The sequence below is a fragment of the Phascolarctos cinereus genome, unplaced genomic scaffold (assembly GCF_003287225.1).
Source record: "Phascolarctos cinereus isolate Bilbo 61053 unplaced genomic scaffold, phaCin_HiC Scaffold_5;HRSCAF=322, whole genome shotgun sequence".
NCBI classification, from domain to species: domain Eukaryota; kingdom Metazoa; phylum Chordata; class Mammalia; order Diprotodontia; family Phascolarctidae; genus Phascolarctos; species Phascolarctos cinereus.
The window spans coordinates 41,400,843-41,421,918 of NW_027555958.1; the positions used below are offsets into that span (position 1 = coordinate 41,400,843).

General features: G+C 41.6%; 1 protein-coding gene and 1 long non-coding RNA gene across 2 annotated transcripts in view; one reads left to right on the plus strand and one right to left on the minus strand.

Moving 5' to 3' along the window:
- Nucleotides 1–410: 410 nt before the first annotated feature.
- The window catches only part of LOC144457497 (uncharacterized), a 42,883-nt gene continuing 22,217 nt past the window's right edge, over nucleotides 411–21,076 (minus strand). Inside the window, exon 3 of the long non-coding RNA XR_013486840.1 lies at nucleotides 411–2,130. This is a non-coding gene — a long non-coding RNA (uncharacterized LOC144457497). The remainder of the gene's footprint in view (nucleotides 2,131–21,076) is intronic.
- LOC110221166 (protein Wfdc21-like) lies at nucleotides 8,190–10,880 on the plus strand. Its single transcript, XM_021005569.2, has 2 exons — nucleotides 8,190–8,337; nucleotides 10,780–10,880. The coding sequence occupies exons 1-2, from the start codon at nucleotides 8,241–8,243 to the stop codon at nucleotides 10,878–10,880; spliced, it is 198 nt and encodes a 65-aa protein (XP_020861228.1). The 5' UTR covers nucleotides 8,190–8,240.

Here is a 21,076-nt window from a genome sequence, read left to right on the forward strand (position 1 = left end):
AGCACAGGAAAAAAAAGAAAAAAAATAGATGCAAATCTCTGTTCTAAGGCCGCAGTTCCTAGAAGCCCTAAGCGCAAGGTGAAAGATTGTGGTTGAGTAATGAGCTAAATAGCTTCCCAAAGAGTCAATTGGTAGCCACATCTGCAAAGCATCTAAGCTTGGGAATGCAAATGAAGGAAACCAGACACAGAGACCAGTGAGGAAACCACCCAGCCCTTTTCATACCAGTGCCTGCCTGTTGTATGAATGGCAGTAGTCCTTGCTGCGATGGTGGGATGAACTACTCAACTTTTTGTATCCTGAGGGTTAGACAATTTCTAATGAAATTGAACTATTGCCAAACTCCTTATTAGCCAAGCAGAAGATATATTCAGACACTTTGGAGCCATGGGGCATCAAAGCCCTCACAATCTCATTCCTCCAGTTTATTATAGGTCACACATTCAAAGGAAAAACATTAATACTGTATGGAACATTTCAGGCATAAGGGTGCCCAGAAACAATTTTTTAAAAATAATTTTTATTATTTGATTAACAACATTAGTCTAAAGCATTTCTTACTCAAAGGAGACAGATGTCCAAACCAGTGAGTCCCTTCATGCCAGTGGACATGTCTCTACCCTAACATACTTCAAGATAACATAAGAATCTTGGAGAAGGAAAAAGCCATCATATTAAAATGGAATTTGGAGGTCAATATTTTTGAACAATAGTCACTTAGTCTTCTACTAAAACTGTTTCCTAGATCACCACCCTGAAGAATTGAAATGGTATCCTCTCTGTGATAGCTTAGCTCTTTCTGACTGCCCTTAGGTTGGTTGTAGCATCAGTCACTTTAGGGGCTGAGGAAGACAATGATCTCAACTGGAAAAGATGTTCCCTTTATTCTAAATCTGATTATAATCCATATTCCCTATCCCAGGACCTTACCCTTTGTTCTTGACTTTTAATATATTTAGTCAATAATAGTCAATAAACATTTATCACCAGGCATTTTCCTAAGGGGAAAAATGTGGGAAGGACTTTAGACTGGAGAAAATATTATTTATTAATATTTCCATTGAACAAAAAAAGAACTTTCTAATATGCTTCCACTTACACATTACTCTGAAGCCTCCTATGGTTCCTAGTCTTGCCCCAAGTTGGAGGGATATCTGAAAGGTAGAGGAGAATCATAGCTCCTCTACTGAGGTAGAGACAATGAGGATTGCAGGGGGGAAAGGCGATGATTCTACTTAGATCTTAGCCCCTAGGTCATCATCGCATTTTTATAACATTTTACAGAGGATTTTCCTCAAAATAGCCTTGTTAGGTTGATAGCACAAGCATTCCATTATTGTCCCCATCTTGCAGATGAGACCTCAGCTAACACAGGCTCAGAGCTTGCTCAAGGCCACATGGGAAAGCCAGAACTTCCCCCAACCCCTAGTGTGCTGTTAAAAAGAAAAGAAAAAACAGGTAGAGGATTTTGAGACAAAGGGACCTGGGTTTGAATTTAATTCTGCCACATTGTACTTGTGTGTCACTCATTCTCTCCGGGCCTCAGTTTCCTCATCTGTAAAATAAGGGATTTGGAGTAGGCCCCTGAGGTTTTTACTTTAAGTGTTCAATTTCTGGACATTTAGTGTAGACCCCCACTCTCTAGTCTTCCCAAATAAGTTTTACTGGTACACTATGCAACCTGGGTCATTTTTACCATTAATGTTTGTTTTTCTTGTTGTCACAACAAAGCTTTAACATCTGCATTTTGTTTCAAGGCTGGGGACAGAAATTCAGGAGGACTCTCAGGTCAGACTAGGAAGATCCAGGCTCTAGTTGTGTTTCCAATTTGCCCACCCAGGCTCAGGGCCAGGTTCTGCTGGATCCAGCTCAAACCAGCTGCAGTGTGATTAGATACACCTTGGAAATGGGTAAACATTGGTGATCAGGTGGTTGCCTGAATGCTTTAAGTTTCACCTCTTTCTTGATGAAGTGGATCTCCTCGAAGTAAGAGAGTTGTGAATCCCCTTGGCTGGATCCCAGGGCACATAGCTCTAGTAGGGCCTAGTTCAGGCCCTTCTCTAGGGTCAAGGCAACTTCCACAGCATCCAGGCTGTGGTCCTTTTCATTAGGGTCAGGTTTCCGTGGAGTCTGGAAGAGAACACAAACCTTCTAAAATGGCAGAACATTATTGATGGAGACTTGAGCCAATGGCAGAGTGTAAAAATCCTCAAACCCCTTCAAGAGTATCAGAAAATCCTGGTGAAGGGATGGAATGTGATATACCTATACTTCAGGCCGTGGAGCATCAGGGCAGTCACCATTGCACAGATAAGATCTTGATTGACAAAAAAGTTATAATTTTAATCACAATTGCTCCAAGCCCCCAATTAGGAAAATTCCTAACACTTAGGTAGAGTTTAAGCTCTCTGCCTGAACTGAATAGTTATATCTGTCTATAGCTAGCCCTTGACTTCTCTTTGTGGTTGAGGCAAAATTCAGGTTACTAAAAAGTTTGGGTAAAAAAAAACAACAGAAGATTATATTATGGTGTTGAGGAATAATCAAACCTTAAAGTGTTAGATAAATGCTAGTTATTATTATTATTATTATGGAAGCTACATGGCACAGTGGATAGAGTACCGGGCCTGGAGCCAGGAAGACTTGAGTTCAAATTTGGCCTCAGACACTTACTAGCTGTGTAACCCTGGGCAAGTCATTTAACCCTGTTTGCCTCAGTTTCCTTATCTATAAAATGAGCTGGAGAAGTAAATGGTAAACCACTCCAGTATCTTTGCCAAGAAAATCTCAAATGGAGTCATGAAGAGTCGGACCCAACTGAAATGACTAAATAACAACAATTATTATTGTTATTAATATTATTTATTATTACTCTATGGCCTTTCCCAGAATATACTCCATTTTATGTGGATTGAATTATCAGTATATTAATTTTTACCTGTGTCCTAACTTGGTCCAGCACTGAGAAAATAGAAAAAGAAAAAACAAAAAGCTACTCCTGGGAAAGAAAATCACTGAGATAATTTCTGGGAGGCCCTGTGCTGGTCAAAATTTTGATGTAGGTGTATTTTCTTGGGTGCCTTCACAGCTTCCTTCTTTGACCTCTCTCCCAATTCCTAGCAACCTTTCTCCAGTTTCGTAGGCATGCATGCCTCTAACTTCTTGTTCAGTTGTTTCAGGTGTCCAACTCTTTGTGACCTAATTTGTGGTTTTCTTGGTAAAGATTCTGGAGTGGTTTGCCACTTCCTCCTCCAGCTCATTTTACAGTTGGGGAAACTGAGGCAAATAGAGTTAAGGGAATTGCCCAGGGTCACCCAGCTAGTAAGTGTCTGAGGTCAGATTTGACCTCCAGTCTTCCTCACTTTGGGCCGGGTGCTCTATCCACTGTGACACCCAGCTGCCCTAGCTTTGTACTACTCACTGGTTAATCAAAGGCTATAATAGCTCATCCGTACCTATCCTGTCTCACACATGACAACTACCTCTTCCTCTACCTCTGCTCTGAATTCCAACCAACCCTCCTATTTCCTCAGAGCAAGCCAACAACTGGGCTAAAAATAAAGGGGCCTAATTAAAACAATCCAAAATCTTTTATCATTCGGTTTTTCTCAACAAGCATGTGTTAATTTAAAGAGCACAATACTACAGTTTGGGAAGAGAGACCCCATTCAGATATCCTCAGGGTACTTTGTGCTCCAGACAAACTGTCTTTTTTGCTACTTCTCACACATGACCTTTTATCTCTGTCTCCCTACCTTTGTCCAGGTTGTCCCCCCATGCCTTCACGCCTCCACCTCTCAGAATCTCTGATTTTCTCTAATCTACAGGAGATTCCCTGCCCCCTCCACCCCCCCCCCAGGCTATGCTTTGCCCTGCTCCAAATACTTGTTACGTATTTTGTACATGTCTTGCATATGTGTACATACACAGCTCACAGGTGTACCTAGAATGGCTTGCTAACATCCTGCAGTACCTTATCACTTCCCCTGAGGGGAAGGCGAGGACCAGGGATAACGTATGTGGCTGGTTCATCCAGTGCTCTCTTCAGATAGAACATAAACCTCCTTGGAGGCCAGGTCCTTTTAATTTTTGTCTTTGAATCCCTAAGGCCCCACACTTAATGCATACCGGAACAAGAGATTCCCATCTCTCAGCTCTGGGCTTCTCCTTAGGTGTCCCCCATGCCTGGAACACCCTGCCCTCTGCCTCAACTACTAACCACTCTGGCTTCCTTTAAGTCTCAACTAAAATCCCACCTGCTCCAGGAATCCTTCCCCAACCCCTCTTAATTCTGGTGACTTGTCTCTGTTAATCATCTCCTATTTCTCCTGTGTATAGTGTGCTTTGTATATATTTATTTGCATATTGTCTTCTCCATTAGATTGTAAACTCCTTGAGGGCAGGGATTGCACCTTCCCCCCTTTTGTGTATCTCCAGCACTTAGCAAAATGCCTGGCACGTAGTGAGCACATGATGAGGTCTGCCTGTCTATCTACCTATCTACCTGTCTATCTACTTATCTACCTGTCTGTCTGTCTATCGATATATCTCTCTAGAAGACTAGATAGGGTAGTGAGTGGCTTGGATTGAGGAGGGCTTCAAGTGCCGGATGGGAATTTGAACTTCATTCTGGAGGCACATAGTGAGTGACACACACATCTCAGATATGATCGATGAGCAAGAAAAAATGATTCTGAACAAGGAGTGTGAAGGGCATCTTCAAATGGGATGAGTATAAGAAGAAACACCTGTTAGAGGAAGTTATTGTGGGAGTCTAAGGCAAGTGAAAACAAGAGCCTTTACTCCCATGGGGTCAGTAGCAATGTAAAGGAGAGAACAGATTTGAGAGACATCAGGAGACAGAACTGACTAAACTTGGTAATTGATTGGATATGAGAAGTAAAGGAGAGGGGGTCATCAAAGACGGTCCAAAATGATGAACACAAGAGATGAGGTGCATGGTGGTGCCCTGGAAAGAATGAGTGATTTCAGAAGGATGACTGGGCTTAGGGGGAATGGCAAAAATGTTGATATAGGTCATGTCCAGTTTGAGATGCTTGAGGGAGCCTGGAGGCAGCTTCAGAGTGAAGGTCTGAAATTCAAGAAGAGGTCAGATTTGGAGACAAAAATTAAGGAATCATCTATACAGGATGATGGCAATAAAATGCAGGACAGACAGAGGATGATAGCTTGAGGGGACAAAAGGGTCAAGTGGAGGGTTTGGTTTTCATTTTTAAGGATAGGGGCGATCTGGCCACATGTACTGGTACACAGTAGGTGGAAGAAGATTAGAGGATTCTACACAGCAAAGGCTCCAAGGCACAGGTAGAAAGGTTGGCCAATAGAAGGGCCACCTCCTGCTCAGAGACTGGAACAAAGAAGTTAAAGGACAATTCAAGATGTAAAAGGAACCCAGAACAAATGGGCCCAGTTTTAGCACTAAGGGTGTGGTCCTTTGCTGATGAAGAGTTGTAAGGTCAGCTTTGGGAGCTTCATTAGAGACGAAAAACTTTGGTAGAGCCACCAGGAGAGATATGAGATGGCCAAGGAGGGAAGGATTCCTGTGCTGCACTGAAGACCCCATCAAGGCTAGATAATATCCAGCAAAGCCATGTAATGTCTTCAAATGACTTTCAGTTGAGGGTGGATGGGGCCTATGATCCAGGGAAGAAGAAAGACTTACCAGGCAAGTAGGGCAAGGAAACAAATGGGTCAAAGGTGGAAGAACTAACTGGTTAACCAAGAATCACTACTTTAAAAAAAAAAGGAAAATAAGATCAAAATGGAGGTGTTAGACTGGGTGAACAGGAAAGGATAGAAGGACTGGAAGTCACAATGAGAATGAAAACTAGGTTCAAGAGTAGTGAAGCAGAAGGAAGAATGAAAAGATAGGAGACTGTGATCAGAGAGAGGAATTTCAAAGTTTTTAACCAGGGAGGTGGTGAAATCTAAAGTATGACCACACCTATGGGTAGTCAAGGTGGAGTAAATCTATGGGTCATGGCAATTGAGGAGGCTGATCATGTGAGAGGTGAAGGTGTCTGGAAATTCTCAACTCTGGGGATTGGGGTGGAAATAAAGGCTGTAAGCCAGGTAAAGAACCCCTTGAAAAAAGATAAGTGACCTATAGGGTCACAGAAACAAGCATCTAGAGAGAGTTTTAAAGATGGACAGAATGTGCTTCAGAGGGTAGGTAGGATCTGGAAATGGCAGTGAGGAAACAAAAGTACATTGACTCTTCCTGGCCCAGTATGATGGATGGGACATGAGAGAAGGAACAAGTTGAAGCTGGAAAGTAAGGTCAGGGATAAAGCATCTCTTGTAAATTTGAAAAAATGGAAAGAGTCCAAAAGGAAGAGATCTAGGATGAGAGTTTGTTAACGAGAGGGCAATGGTCCTAGATGCCAAAGTGAGTTATAGGAACGAAGGGGTAAAAGAGGATAGGCATTTGAGGATGGGCACAGTTGATAAGTAGGAGGTTAAGAGCATATGCAGAGAGGTTCACAGGGTCATTCAGAGCTGGAAGGGACCTCAGAGGTCACCTAACACAACTCCCCATATTTTGCAAATGAGGAAATGAGTCCAAAGAAGTTGAGTCACTTAAAGTCCAGCAAGTATTAACTTGCAGAGACACAATTTGACCCCAGGGACACTGATTCCAAATCTATAACTCTTTCCACTGCCTCATGAGGAGAAAGGTTAACAGACAGTGACCTTGAACCATAGGTATTAGGAAATGCAAGATCATGACAGCTATACTGCCACCTTATTAGCATTATAACTACAGTCAAACACATTATACTTGCCTAATAAATTTATAGGTAGGGCATAACTATAGAGCATAGTTAACTTGAAATGAATTAAATTATAATTGGAGTTCTTGTGCACAAGGAAATGAAAGTTTGCCAGCTACAGCATACTCCAGGGTCCCACGATGATGGAGAGTAGCATTAGGCTAAGGTCCTGGAGCAGAAGCAAATAAATCAGAAGGTAGAGGTCCTCAGGGAAGTTTCATAGATCAGGGAAGGCAGAAGAAGGTCAGGGCATAAGGGATTCTAGAGTAGCAGAATGAAATCCTGTTGACCACAGGATTGACTTTGGTTTCTATGAAGAGAGGACAAGTAATAGTGAGTATGAAGCCTTAATCAAGTTTGTTTTCTCACCTTCAAAAGCACTTGGAGGCATTCAGCATTGGTCTTAGGGAGGGGAATGAAGAGCTAGGAGGGACCTTAGAAAAATCTAGTCCAATGCCTTCATTTTATAGAAGAGGAAAATGAGGTGCAAAGTGGGGGAAGTGACTTGTGCAAGTCATGAATTAGTGGCAGTGGTGGAATTCGAACCCAAGTGCTTTCAACTTCAAATAAAGTTTCTTGCTTCTATAACATGTGGCAAGTCACATAGAAGAGAAATACCTCTCAATCTTCCAGGAGTGTTTACATTTAAAATAGGAGACTTGTCTATCTTATGTCTAGAATTCACTCCTTCCTCACTTCTGTTCATTAGAATCCTGAGCTTCCTTCAAGGCTTAGCTTATGAGATTTCCAGGTCTATCCCTTATTCTCCACCCCCAGTTAGTACTCTCTCCCTCCTAAAATTCCCATGCATAGATTTATCTGCTCATTTGTGGAATGTTAGCCCCTTAAGAGCAGGGACTGTTTGTTTGTTTGTTTGTTTGTTTGTCTATGTACACTTGAAGCCTTGAACTTGGTTGGTGCTGAATACACGCTTTTTGGATTGGGTTAGATCAAAATGGATCAATGCAAAAGAATCTTGTGGAATTTCAAATGATGGGAACAGTGAAGAATTTCAGGTCTTATAGAAGATGTTTGGGGGCAGGTGGGACTGTCCAAATCTAGATCACTGGCCTACTCTCTACCCTATGTTTAACCTTCAGTCTGGGCTGTCATTTACTGCTTAAATGAGTTTCTCTCAGGAGAGCATGAGACAGAAAAAGGAACAGTCAGTAACTTTCTTTGTTCTGCCACTCACTGGCTTCCCTTTTCTTTTTTTCTTTTGGCTGTGCTTCTTGGCTCAAAGAGCTTGCTTTCATCACACTGTATTTACACATGGATCTGGCAACATGAATCATACTTTCCAGAAATGTCAGCCCATTGGGAGGGCCCATCCTTTCAGGTAACTATGCCCTGCCCTGGGCCTGCCTTTTTATGAGGGTCAGCAAGAAGATATAAATACCAGCTCTGCCCTGACTTTCCTGCTATCTGAAGGCTTTGGCATCCAGCATGAAGTTGTCAAGTGGCCTCCTCTTCCTCTTGTTTCTCCTCACCTTCACCATGGACCAGCAAGAAGCTAAAGTGATCAGTAAAAATTCATTCTCAGGTAAGTTAGCAAAAAAGATTCCCTTAAAGAAGGCAACCAGAAAGAAGGAAAATGGAAGCCCAAGACAGGGAATCCGAAGACAGCTTACACATGGAGTCACCAGGGATTTGTTCTGTGAAGTCTGGATTTGGTCAAAGGGCTGCACTTGAGGACCTAGGGGCCATGTGTGGCCTTGATGCCACGGGTTCCCCACCCCTGCACCCCAACACCCTCCTTTCCACATCAAACTTTCCCTAGATCTTCATCCTTTATGACTTCTTTTTGAGCTGCCTCAAGAGAAGCATCCTGACTTTTTTTTTTATTATTTTTAAAGATTATGGGCTCTAGACCTGGAAGGAGTCTTATTAATCTTCTAATCCAAGGGTTCTTGATCACCTAATTCTGGAGCCCATGAACTGGTTTTTCTAATAGCTTGATGATTTTATTCCAATGTAGTTGTTCTCCTTTGTAAATCTATATATTTTATTTTATGCATTTAAAACCATTATTCTGAGAAGGGATCCATAGATTTCATTAGACTACCTAAAGGGTCCACAACACCCAGAAAAGTAAAGAATCCCTGATCTAACCTAACTCTTCTTTTATGGTTGAAGAAATCAAGACTCAAGAGAATTTATGTGGCTTTCCCAAGGTCACACAAGTAGAACCAAGATTTGAATTCAGTTTTTCCACTCAAAAGCTGGTGACTTTTCTAATACATAGAAATAATCTGAAGGCCTTTCCAGCTCTGGTTTGATGCTGCTTTCCTCCTTTCCATTGTGCTTTTAATCTCATCCCCTCCCACCTCTTCCATCAATCATCCCTTCTCTTGTAGCCCCAATCTTTTCCTCTCCATTGGTTTGCATGTGTTATTTAATGAAAGCAAACATGTAAGCAAAAATTTCCCACAAAACCTTAGAGACATAGGGTCTGCTTTCCTATCTCTTTATTTTACTGCCAAACTTATAGAAAGAATAGTCTATAACTCATTGCATCCACTTCCTCACCACCCACTTCTTCCTTGAAGAGTGGTTCTTACATCATTCTGCTAAAACTTGAACTCTCCAAGGTCAACAATAACACCCCTAATCACCAAATTTAAATACTTTTTCCCCAAGTCCTCATTCTCCTTGACTTTTCTTCAATATTTGACAGTGCTAACTATTTTCTTTTTTGAAACCCTATCCTTCGGCTTCCATAAAATGACACCAGCCTCATTTTTGATCTTTCCTCCCCCACCATGATATAGACGCTCCCCACATTTCGGTCCTTGGCTTTTCAGCTGCTCCTTTTCTATAATCTCTCCTTCTATGATCCTGTCCTTTCTTGTGGCTTCAAGGATCACCTGTATGGTTCCCAAATCTATACCTCTAGCTTTGATCTATTTCCCAAACACCAGAATTTTGAATTGTGTTACATACACACACACATACACACACACACACACACACAAACACATATACACACACACCACCACCACCACCACCACACCAACAGCAATAACTTTATTATTCATCATCAACTCTAACCAAAGGACTGAAACCCGCAAATACACAGGGAGATTTAAAATTTTTGATGGTCTTACGATCATAGATCATAGATTTGGAGCTGGAATAGAACTTGGTTAAAAAAAATTATCTTATTTGCATTGATGGATTTTGTTTTTATAACATAATTTATTTCCCAATCCATCCCTCCCTTATTTATGGAGGCATCCCTTGTAACAAAGATTTAAAAATAGGAGAGAAAAATCAGTTTGGCAAAATTAACTAATATACTCACCATATTGAAACATATTCTGAACTGATGTACCTTCCCTCCCTCCCAACCTCTGCAATAAGGAGAGGGAGGTACATTTTCTCATTTTTTCCAGGACCAAAGTTTGTCATAATTATACAATATTCAGTTACTTTCTCTTTTCTTTTGTTCTTTCTCTTACATTGTCTCAGTTGTGCACCCTGTTCCCTGTTCTACTTTCCTCATATTCCATTGGTTCATATAAGTCTTCCCAGGCTTCTCCAAATTTTTTATGTTGATCATTTCTTATAGCTCAATAATTCCCTTACATCCTTGTGCCATGGTTTGTTTAGCCATTCTCTAACCAACTCCTTCATTGACAAATAAGGAAACTGAGGCCCAGAGAGGTTGTGACTTGGCCAAGATCATCCAGGCCCTCTGATTCCAGGAGTGATTTTTTTCCCTCTATACCGAATAGCCTCCAATCTTGTTTCCTTTCTTCCTGATAGTTATTTAAAACAGTGGACCGGGGAAGCAATGCCACCAGGAGGAAGACTGAAATATAATTGGGAAATATTTAACAAAACAAAACTGCAACAGAACATAGATGATGTTAGCGTGTGGTTTTCTAAGTCAACATGCCGCCTTCAGGTATCCTCATACTCTTACTTGCTATTATCTATAGTATGGCTTACTTTTCTCCCTTTGGCTCTTTTCTAATGTTAGGTGGTTGTGTTGAGCTCTGTAGAGGGGACTGGGACTGTGAGCCTGAAGAGCACTGTGTCAGCAATGGATGTAGCCATATCTGCTCAGACCAATATATTTAGGTAAGAGGACCAAGTCTGTTTCCTGTCTGTTCTCCCCCCCTCCCCAACTCTGCCCAGTTCATTCCATTGAACTCAACAGGTTTTCCAGAACAGTCTGGTTAACCACTGAGAAACAAAAGCCTAACTGTATCTCTGGGCATCTCTTCCTTCTTGGAGGTCACCTCATCACACTCTCACCACTGCTGTCCCCCTCTCCCCCCACCAAGGAAAGTGTTGGCATTTTAGGGAAAGCTGAATTTCTCTAATGTTCCATTTGCCTCCTTATCTTTCTTCTTTTGAGTGATCAGGGAATACAAACCATACAATAATAACAATAATAATAATTTTTTAAAAAATACCAAATCACCAAAGTGCTCCTTTCCCCCTCACTTAGGGGGTATTTTATCACAGTACGTTCATCCAAGCACTTCCATTGCTATGGAAGGAGCTTTGAGGTCATTGAATCAATCCCTCTCATTTTCCAGAAACAGGAATGGATTTGCTCAGTGTCCCATAACTAATTAGTGGCAGAGCCAAGGAGGAGGCAACGTCACACGGTGAAATGGTTGTTGGCTCCGGACTTGGAGAATCTAGGTTCAAATCCTAACTCTGATGCTTTTTGCTTATGTTGCATAGGGCAAGTCACTTAATCTCTACTGGGGTCACAGTCCTCATCTGTAAAATGAGTAGGTCTCTTCCAGCTCTAGATCTGTGGTTTATAAACTAGATACTCTTTGGGGTCCCTTCCAATTATAGATCAATGGCCCAATGATTTGAATCAGTGTTCCCAGTGGATTTATCCCATGATCTTACCAGACGAGAATCCTGACTCTGACACTGAGGCTAGTCATTTAACTAGCTTTGTGACCCTGGTCTGGTTAGTCATCTTCACTAAACCCCAGTTTCTTCATCTGTAAAATGGGATAATAATACTTGTGGTACCAGCCTCATAGGGCATTCATATTTGTAAAATGCTTTGCAAATCTTAAAGGGCTATATGAATACTAGGCATTTTTTTTTATTATCTCCCATTGTCTTGCTCAAGAGGTATGTATCTGCTTGAGTACATTCTAAGTTCATAAGCACACTGAAGGCAGGCATTGTATCTTTCAGTTGGAGTTTGTATAATGCCTAAAGTATCATGATGATAACTGCTCAGTGATAAGAAGAGAAGATTTAGGAAACTGGGATGTGGAAGCTTGGGCTACTCCACTTATGCCTGGCTTTCATTCCATGACAATAGACTATTGCAGAAAGGAGCTAATTGCTTAAAAAAAAAATAGTCATCTGTAGAAAGGAGGGATTCTCCTGCATGGTCCGCATGGGCCACGGAAGCCCTAGGGAACACTTGGAGTTGCTCTGGGTAAGAGAGACCAAGGTTCTCCCAGTACTTCTGTCACATTCTTTTGTCACTGTGGAAGCTGTGGATAATGGAAAGCAGTGAGACAGGCCAGGGCAGCTGTAGGCTCACTCAGTGTGTAAGATCTTTGCTTTAATTTTGTTTTTGTTTTTTCATTTGCCAGAATCTCCTTAGAGAAGAACTCACTCGAGAAAAGTCCACTGGGAGTTGTTCCTATCTTACTGGAGTTCTTACCTTAGAAAATCTGATAAACTGTGGAGGCTTATGGTGGGTGGAGTGGTGGGCAGGGAGGGTGGGGAGGAGGGAGTGGACCGGAGGTGAAAGATATAAGGGTCCAGTGGAGAGAAATGGGAAGTGTGGCTTCACAGAAGACCTTTCCTTCTTAATAAAACATTAACATTGCTGGCCATACGGTTATTTCTTTAGAGGTTTGGTATTATGCCCTAGTTCAAACTAATGGCCCTTAAACTTTGTTTGCCAAGATTTCGAGACTACAATACATGCATCAAAGAGCCTTATTACTCAAATTAACTCTACCCCCAACCCCTTTGCTTCTCCTAGTTCTCTAGGCCCAGAGCAGAGCAAGAAAGCCACTTCCCCCTTGTAAAAATAGGTAAAGGGCATTGTGACCAGTGCCTGGTCCCATTTAGAAATCTAGACCCTGGAAGTATGGCTATGACTGAGTGAGTACACCTTCCATCATTACTTTCCAGGGTTCATATTTCATCTAGAGTATGATTTATTCTATCTCTCAGGCTAAGTCTTCATCCTAATGGCCACACTCATCCTTCCCCTCATAGCATACTGTGCCAGTCAATATCTTCTGACCAAAGACTTAACTAAGCAGGCAACTTAATTACATTAAACACATAGTAAAAATAGAATCTTTAATTACAGGTGACATAAATTACATGTAACATCCCATTCAATCTCCAGCCCCAGCTTCAGATTCTGTTATGTGGCGGTTCCATCAGGTTAAAGTTCATTCCCTCTGTCTCTGCCTCTGTCTTTGTGTGTCTCTGTCTTCCTCTCTCTCCCCTCTCTTTTTTCCTCCTTCCTCTCTCTCTCTTTCTCCTTCTCTCTCACCTTCCCTCTTTTTTCCATCTCTCTCTCTCTCTCTCTCTCTCCTCTCTCTCTCTCTCTCTCTCTCTCATAAACACATACACACACACACACACACACACACAATCTCTGTGTGTCTCTAGATACGCATGGGACTAACTCATGATTATTTGTCTTCATTGAGATTAGACAATGCTGTGGAAGCTCTCAGTGATTTTCCTGGACTCTGATACATTGGCAAAAGGGCACACAAGAAAACTCTCCTAAATCCTAGACGGTTCTGGTCCACTGGGGTCTGAACTCTGCAACCCCCAGCCCAGAAACCCTGCTAAAATGCCCTAGAAGCCACCAATGTAGGGGGACAGATGCCTCAGCTACTGTTTTGTCCCTCTTGGTTCCTGTCTATTTTACCTTCAGACTCTTATGTTTTCTACATGAATCTTCCCATAAATCCATCATACAAATCTCTTTCCATCCAGAAAGTGCATTGTGAACAACCTTGAACCAGTTGAGGACTATAGTCCCCACCATCACCCTTCCTTCCCTGCAAGCTGTCTTCCTCCTTCCCCCAACCCTGGTAAATATACCCACTCAGATCTTATAGATCAGGTTACAAAGGATACAAAAAACCACATCAATCATCACTTCTTTCCCACAATAATTTTGCCATTCACTGACAATATTACTCAAATTTATACTAAATGTAATCTAGGAAGATCACAGATTAAGTGTACCCACAATGTCTTACTCCAACCAGAACTGAACAACGATCGAGTTTATTGTTAGAAAACAGGCACGGAAGCATGAGGAACTGGAAATCATCCCCCACCTTTCCTCTTTCTAAAATGCAATATGGTGTGACTCAGTGATGATGATGCTGCATAATCATGGAAGGAAAGAGACATCTCACCTCCTACCCCCACTCTCCAGCTGCCCATGAGTTCTGACTTCCACCCTCAGGGAAATGACTACTATGCTGGCATCACCCTCTAGCTGCCTAGTGAAATGAAGCCATCTGCTCACTCTCAGCAGTGCTGAAAAAGTGCCTGGGCCTCAGCCCCTCATCCAGCCTGCTAGTGAAATTGTAAGGATTGCATTTGGAAACCTACCTTTGAATTCCAGTGCAGAAGCAGTCCTGAATGGAGGCTTGCTATTAGAAGCCATAATTCCTGCCCCTTCCACATTGCCTTATCTGGTTTTTAGCCCTCAGGGGCCCCTGTACATTCACCAAATCCTCATCTCAGCATGGTGGGTTCCCCCATATTTTTTTGTCCCTACCCCGCCTGACAATTCACTGGAAGTATAATGGGGAACTAGAAAGAGCATGGGATTTGTAGTCAGAAAGCCTGCCTTTGCTACTTACTGGATATGTAACTTTGGAGGAGTCATTTATACTCTCCAGGCCTCAATTTCCTCATCGATAAAATTAAGGGGAATGTTTGTGATGACCTTTAAGATCACAGGTCAAAGTCTATGATCTCAAGACTTGTTTGATCTCACAGCAATGGCTGTCTTTCTAGAATTCCCAGCACCAGTACCAGGCAAAAATGAACATTTTATAGGTGACTTAGTGGAGTGGGAGCTGAGCTAGGATTCAGGACACCTGGGTTCTAATCTCAGCTCTCCAGCTAATCAGCTGTGGAACCCTAGCAAGTCAGTCTCCTCCCCTCTCTGGGCCTCAGTTTCCATCTCCACCAAAACAAAAAAATGAGTGAACTGAATTAGATGACCTTTAAGGGATTCCCCGACTCTAACACTCTATGAATAATGAGTGAGTTATAATTCTGATAAAATGAAACCAACACCTGGGCCACTCTAACCAATTCCAGTTGGAGTCAGTTCTGGAATCGTTTGTTTCCTGGAAGAAAAGGAAGAAAAGGCACTGAAGTTGTCCAGTCTGAAAAATGGGGCCCAGATTATTTTTTTAAAAGTATGTAAATTCTAAATTTCTACAGGAAAGAGAAAAAGAAGAAAGAGACTTAAGTTGTGGTTAGAGAGGGTTTGGTTAAGGCTGAAGAAGAACTTCTCAATGATTTGAGTCATTCGACAAAGGAACAACCAGCCAAGGGAGAGGACGGAATTCTGACTCAGGAAAAGAGAATTCTAGGTTTCAGAATTCCATGGCTTCTCTTGGTTAGTTTAGGTGGATAGCTGACTGAGGTAGATCAGAGAACCTCTTGAGTTCAATCCCAGTTTTACATACCTACTACTTGAAGAGAGAACTACCAGTAGCTAACAGATTCCTAGTTCAGGGAATCTTTCCCCTTGAGTTACTAGTTAATCTCAACTCTGCAGCCACACTCAGATATCAAGGAAGAAGACGGTAGCTAGTGGGGGTATTTCTCTGTAGTTATCTCCTCTCTGGTACTCCTGGAATTTGCACTTATAATACTCACAAGTTGGGTTACTAAATGGTGGCTACTACCTCAAGATTCTAGAGGTAATTTGTACATATCCACTCCTAACATTATAGCTCATGAGTCCCCACCAATGAGCTTCCCCTTAGCAATCAGCCAGTAGATACAAGTAGCTCTTAGCAAAGGCATTTATTAAAATGGCATAATATGAAAAGTAGCTACAAAATATCATCTGTATAAATTTGGAGCTTGCTGTCCCAGAGTCTCCATGGGAAAAACAGATTCAAGGGCAACTAGGTGGTGCAGTGGATAGAGCACCGGCCTTGAAGTCAGGAGGACCTGAGTTCAAATCCGGCCTCACACCAAACACTTGACACTTAGTAGCTGTGTGACCCTGGGCAAGTCATTTAACCCCAGTGGCCTAAAAAAAAAGAAAAATAGTTTTAAACTTAGAGCACAATGGAAGTGAGGCACATATGTAGGAAGGCAACTCACAACCCCTGCTACTTCAGGGCCTAGAAGTCCTTTTTGCAGATCCATTTGGGAGCAAAACTTCTGCTGCGTGAGTTACTTAGCTGGGTTCCCAGGATCTGTTTACCACAGCTCTCTTCTCTGCTGCCAAGGGTTCCATCCTTCAAGGCTGCTCCCTCCCTGAAGTGTCTGCCTTTTATACTCATGTCTGTCTGGAGTGTTACTCATCCCTCAAATGTGCCTCAGGTTCTTTCAAACCAACAAACTCTCTTGCTGCTGTATGGGCAAGTTGATGCTAGATGCCATGGCCAATAGCAGAAGGGAATGAAAGAGAAAAATGACCTCTACCTACCCTGCAGAGGCTGGCTTCACACAGGACTTCTGAGTCTGTAATCCCTCCAAATCAAGTAATTGTCCCCGGGGCTTATCTATTTAAAGCCTTATACAGGCTGGTCTAATTTTTGTTCCTTCAGGGAAGTGGCTTCCTTTAATTTCATCAGTATAAAGTGTTTGCATATAAAGGAGTGACTGGGGAGTAGGAGCATCTTTATTGATCATTTAAAGCCTTAAGATTTCATTCTAGGCCCTCTGGGCTGGGAAGTTGGCCAAAAATGAACTGCCCTCTACCTCTAACGGGCACTGGAACACTTTAAAACAAATATGTTGTCAATCATCAAGGATTTATTGAGCAGCAGCCATAAGACAATCAGTGCTTAGTTGTCCTTTGTTCTCAAAGAGGACCAAAATGGCATCACTGTGCTAGAGTCAAGTTTCAGTGTGTCTGAAGGTGGCTGTTCAGACCCATATGAGCTTGGCATGTTCTACCACAGGTCAGGCACAAATAGTCCATGTGAACATTCGGGGAGGATTCTCTAAATTTGCACATCTTGCATTCTTTTGAGCTACTTGATTTCTGCTTTGCTCACAGAGCACAGCACCTTCTCTGATGTGGGCACACCATGCTGGGCTGTCCCCTGCCAGTGTCTTCCATGTCACACAATCAATTCCAAAGTTCTTAGGAGAGTTAAGAACTCTCTTAAAGCTCTAAGATCAATTTTTCTCAGTGCTCATGGGAATCACAGGATTCCAGAATTGGAAAGGACCTCAAGGACTTCCTCATTCAACTCACATCTGAAAAGAGATTCCCTCTATTACATGCTCCACAAGTGGTCAAGCTCATATCACTCTGTCTTAGAACTTTTCTCAGTTTTTTCTGTGTTTTATAGAATCTCAGAAACACTGGAAACGCATACTAATTATCATTGCAGAGGTATATTGGGGTGGTTAGCCCATGGTAATTGTGAGCAGGCTGGAACATAGAACCAATGAAGAACTCTGAAGAGAAAAGATCAAAAGATGTCATTGAGGAAATGTATGATAGAAACAGAAAAAAGCTGAGCTGGCTGATCTCATAGCATAGGTGAAAAGCCAGAGTGTTCCACTGATACCTTCATAGCATCAGAAGAACATAAGGAAGGTCTCCAACATATTGGGCGGACTCCTGATGGGCAGGCATGGATGGGTTACAAACTGGATGATGGGAGGGAACTTCCAAGTAGATTAAGTCACAGATTCATTGAGAAGTTGGTCATCCCTCTGCAGTATCCTCTGCAGTTTCAGGTACGGGCAGAGATAGCCAGAGAAGAGTGCCCCAAACAATGCCATCGCTCTATAATATCATTAATACCTTACAACTAGACATCACCAATCTTCCCTTCCCCCCCATGAATATGCAATTCAATTAAACAAACATTGATTAAACACCAGCAGGTACTTAGCAAGGCACTAAGGTAGTTCCTAAGGCAGCTTAGGGGGTACAGTGTATAGAGTGCCAGGCCTAGAGTCAAGAAGACTCATCTTCCTGAGTTCAAATCTGGCCTCAGACACTTACTAGCTGTGTGACCCTGGGCAAGTCACTTAACCCTGTTTGCCTCAGTTTCCTCATCTATAAAATGATCTGGAGCAGGAAATGTCAAACCACTCCAGTATCTCTACCAAGAAAACCCCAAATGAGGTCATGGAGAGTCAGACACAACTGAAAAAAATGACAACAACCCAGGTGGTTCCTGGGGGACATAAAAAAACCTGAAAGTAGAGTTGTTACCCTCAAGGAGCTTATATTCCGCTGAGAGAGGGGCGGGAGGTAAGGATTGGGATAGAAAAGATATAATATGCACACAGATAGGTCAATACATGGGTGTCATGGGCATCACTTGATAGCTATAAAGCCCCTCCATAAATAACTTTCCATTAATTGACCATTTATAATGTTGATCCTTTAGAAATAACCAAGACCCAGGCACAGTGTGTTGTAGTCAAGAGAACTCAAGAATTGAAGTTAGGGAACTGTGGTCACATCCAGTCTCTGCTACTTACTAAAGAAGAAAAGAAAGAAAGAATAAAAAGAGCTAAAGAAAGTTCAATAAGGAACTCAGATAATATTGGAGATGCCATGCTGAAACTGAATTATAATAAAAAGCTTTTTGGTGGGAAAAAACAAATTGTACATAACAGACTTTCATATATATATATATATATATATATATATATATATATATACACATATATATGTATATGTATATATGTACATATGTATATGTTGTGAAAAATAATTTTTCGTAGTAACCATTGTCTTGGAGACTCAGAGCTTCCCCATTCCTTTCTGTTCCAAGTTAAATTTCTCCTTCAGAAGAATTTAAGATCTAATCTAAATGGATGGATTTCTGCTCATTGTGTTGCTCATTGTTTCTGGGAAAATGTCAATTCTTCCCTATTGTCAAGACAGGATATGTGGAAATTGATGTCTCTTTGACCAGGATTATGTGACCTAAGTCATGTACTCAAAGACCCTCATTTGAATATAGCCCAACTCCCAGAGTTGATTGGCATCCCTTGGGAACACCTACTCTACAAAGGACATACAAATCCCAAACTGAGCCAGTTTTAGACTGAACTTCCCATGCAATGCATGTCAAGCCAGTTTGAGAGAAATCAAAATGGTCACGCACCCTAACTTCATTTGTCTCTTAGAACAGACTGTTTAAAGTTGGGGTTCATGACACATGCATCCTAATTTCATTTGTCTCTTTCTTAGAACTGACTCTGTAATTTATTGGGATTCCTGAGGTTTGACGTTAAATGGTGCTGCTTACTTGGATTTTGGACTGGCATTTGGAGTTTAGACTCTATCCCCAGCAAAAGTGCTGAGAGTGGGCACCCACAAGACTTTCTCCTGAAGTTCTGGTCCTGAAATGTGGGTGAGTCTTATCCCCAAAATCCCTGCTCCTTATCTAAGGGACTCAGCTCAGCACTTTCATTGCACTCCTTTTTTTCTCTCTCTAAGTGGCTCTGGGGGTGGGGGCCTCAAGACAGGCCTCCTCTGAAAGGATATCCTCTGTAATTTGTCTTTGGGTCAGTCAGAATAAATTGGCATATGATAAGTTGTATTGTAATCTGAATTGGTTGCTTTTAGAAGGATGTGGAACTAAAAGATAACTCTGAATTCTGACCAATCTAATTCTAATTCTAAATTGGTTTATCTCAAAAACAAACTAAGCCTAAAAAGCCCACAAGAAAATTAGATCTGTGTGCACTGTGTCTTGTCATTCTGTGTGTCTATGTCTGTGACTATCATGTTTCATGTCTGTGGTGAAAGATTTAAAAAGCAGCCAGAAAAACTTCTAAGGAACTTCTAAGGTCTGTAATTAGAGAGAGAACATTGGTAAAGAACTCCCACCTTAGGCTTTCAGTGGGACATTATGACTCTTTTTTTGTGAGGTCCCAACATTGGTTAAGTTAGGATACCAGAATAAAGTTAGATAATGAGTAGTGGAATTAAAAAGCAGGAATAAAAACTGTCCCAGAAGTGAGTGGAAGGTGAAATCAGAGCAGCAAGCAGCCTTTTAGACTGATAAGAATCTAAACCGGACAGCTCAATATAGCTGAGAGTTTGAATTCAGGTTTAATAAGATCCCAAAGCTAAAGTTTGTACTGTATGTTTAAATTAAATCTAGAGGACTGTCTTTGCACCCCTTCTGCCAATGTATCTGATATCAAGGCAATGTGTTTAAAACTGTGAAAATAAAGGCCTTTCTGTCTTATAAGCAATCACCTTAGGAATCCAGTGATTTGTTTAGAGTGTATATTAACATTATAAAAGCTGTTTGCGAAGGGTGTGGGAGAAGTACACCTCTCTTGGTTTGTAAATTATTAGGCATTAACTCCCTCCAGATTCTAACAGGTGTTGAGAAGCAGGACAAAACTGGGGTGAGTATAAATTCTAATTTGAAATGTAAAGGAAAGTGGAGGTAGTCTGAGTAATAAGTTTGAAAGATTAGGTAAGAGAAATAAAGGTTTGAATGAAAATATGAAGGGTAGGAAAAAATGGGGATAGATGGGAGTGGGGTAGGCAGCAGTAAGCCCGCGTGTTCTAAGCTCACCCACCCCACCTTTGGATGATAGCTGTTCTTCGTGCCCTTGTGCCAGCTTCAGATGGCTTGGGCATCATGAGAGGGTATAAGGAAGCTTGATTTTGTTTTAAGCAGAAAGATTGAAAATGAAAATTTTGTAGCTTGATTTAAAGCCAATAGACAAAGTGATAGAGGGTTAGAAGGAATTATGTCTACCTGCCTTTCAGAACAAATCTGTAGGAAATCTAACATTACATAAATATTGGTCAAGAGATTGGTTATTGTGATTTTTGATTAATACATAAAATCTTGAGATGTTTCCTTGTACTGTTCAATTAATCATTGGGTTGGCGCTAGAGGTTCTTGCCTGAGAAGGCTGACCGCAATTCAAATTCCTTAGGTCTCTTTGCCTGAGCCAAATCTTTTAGCTGACCTGATGATAACAGGTGATTTCAATACATACTTTATATGTATATCCTAACTGACATGTCTTTTTAAGGGAATGTGTGAATTGGTGGGTCATATTTCCTTTTAAAGGGTCAAGAGTATTGGACTTTT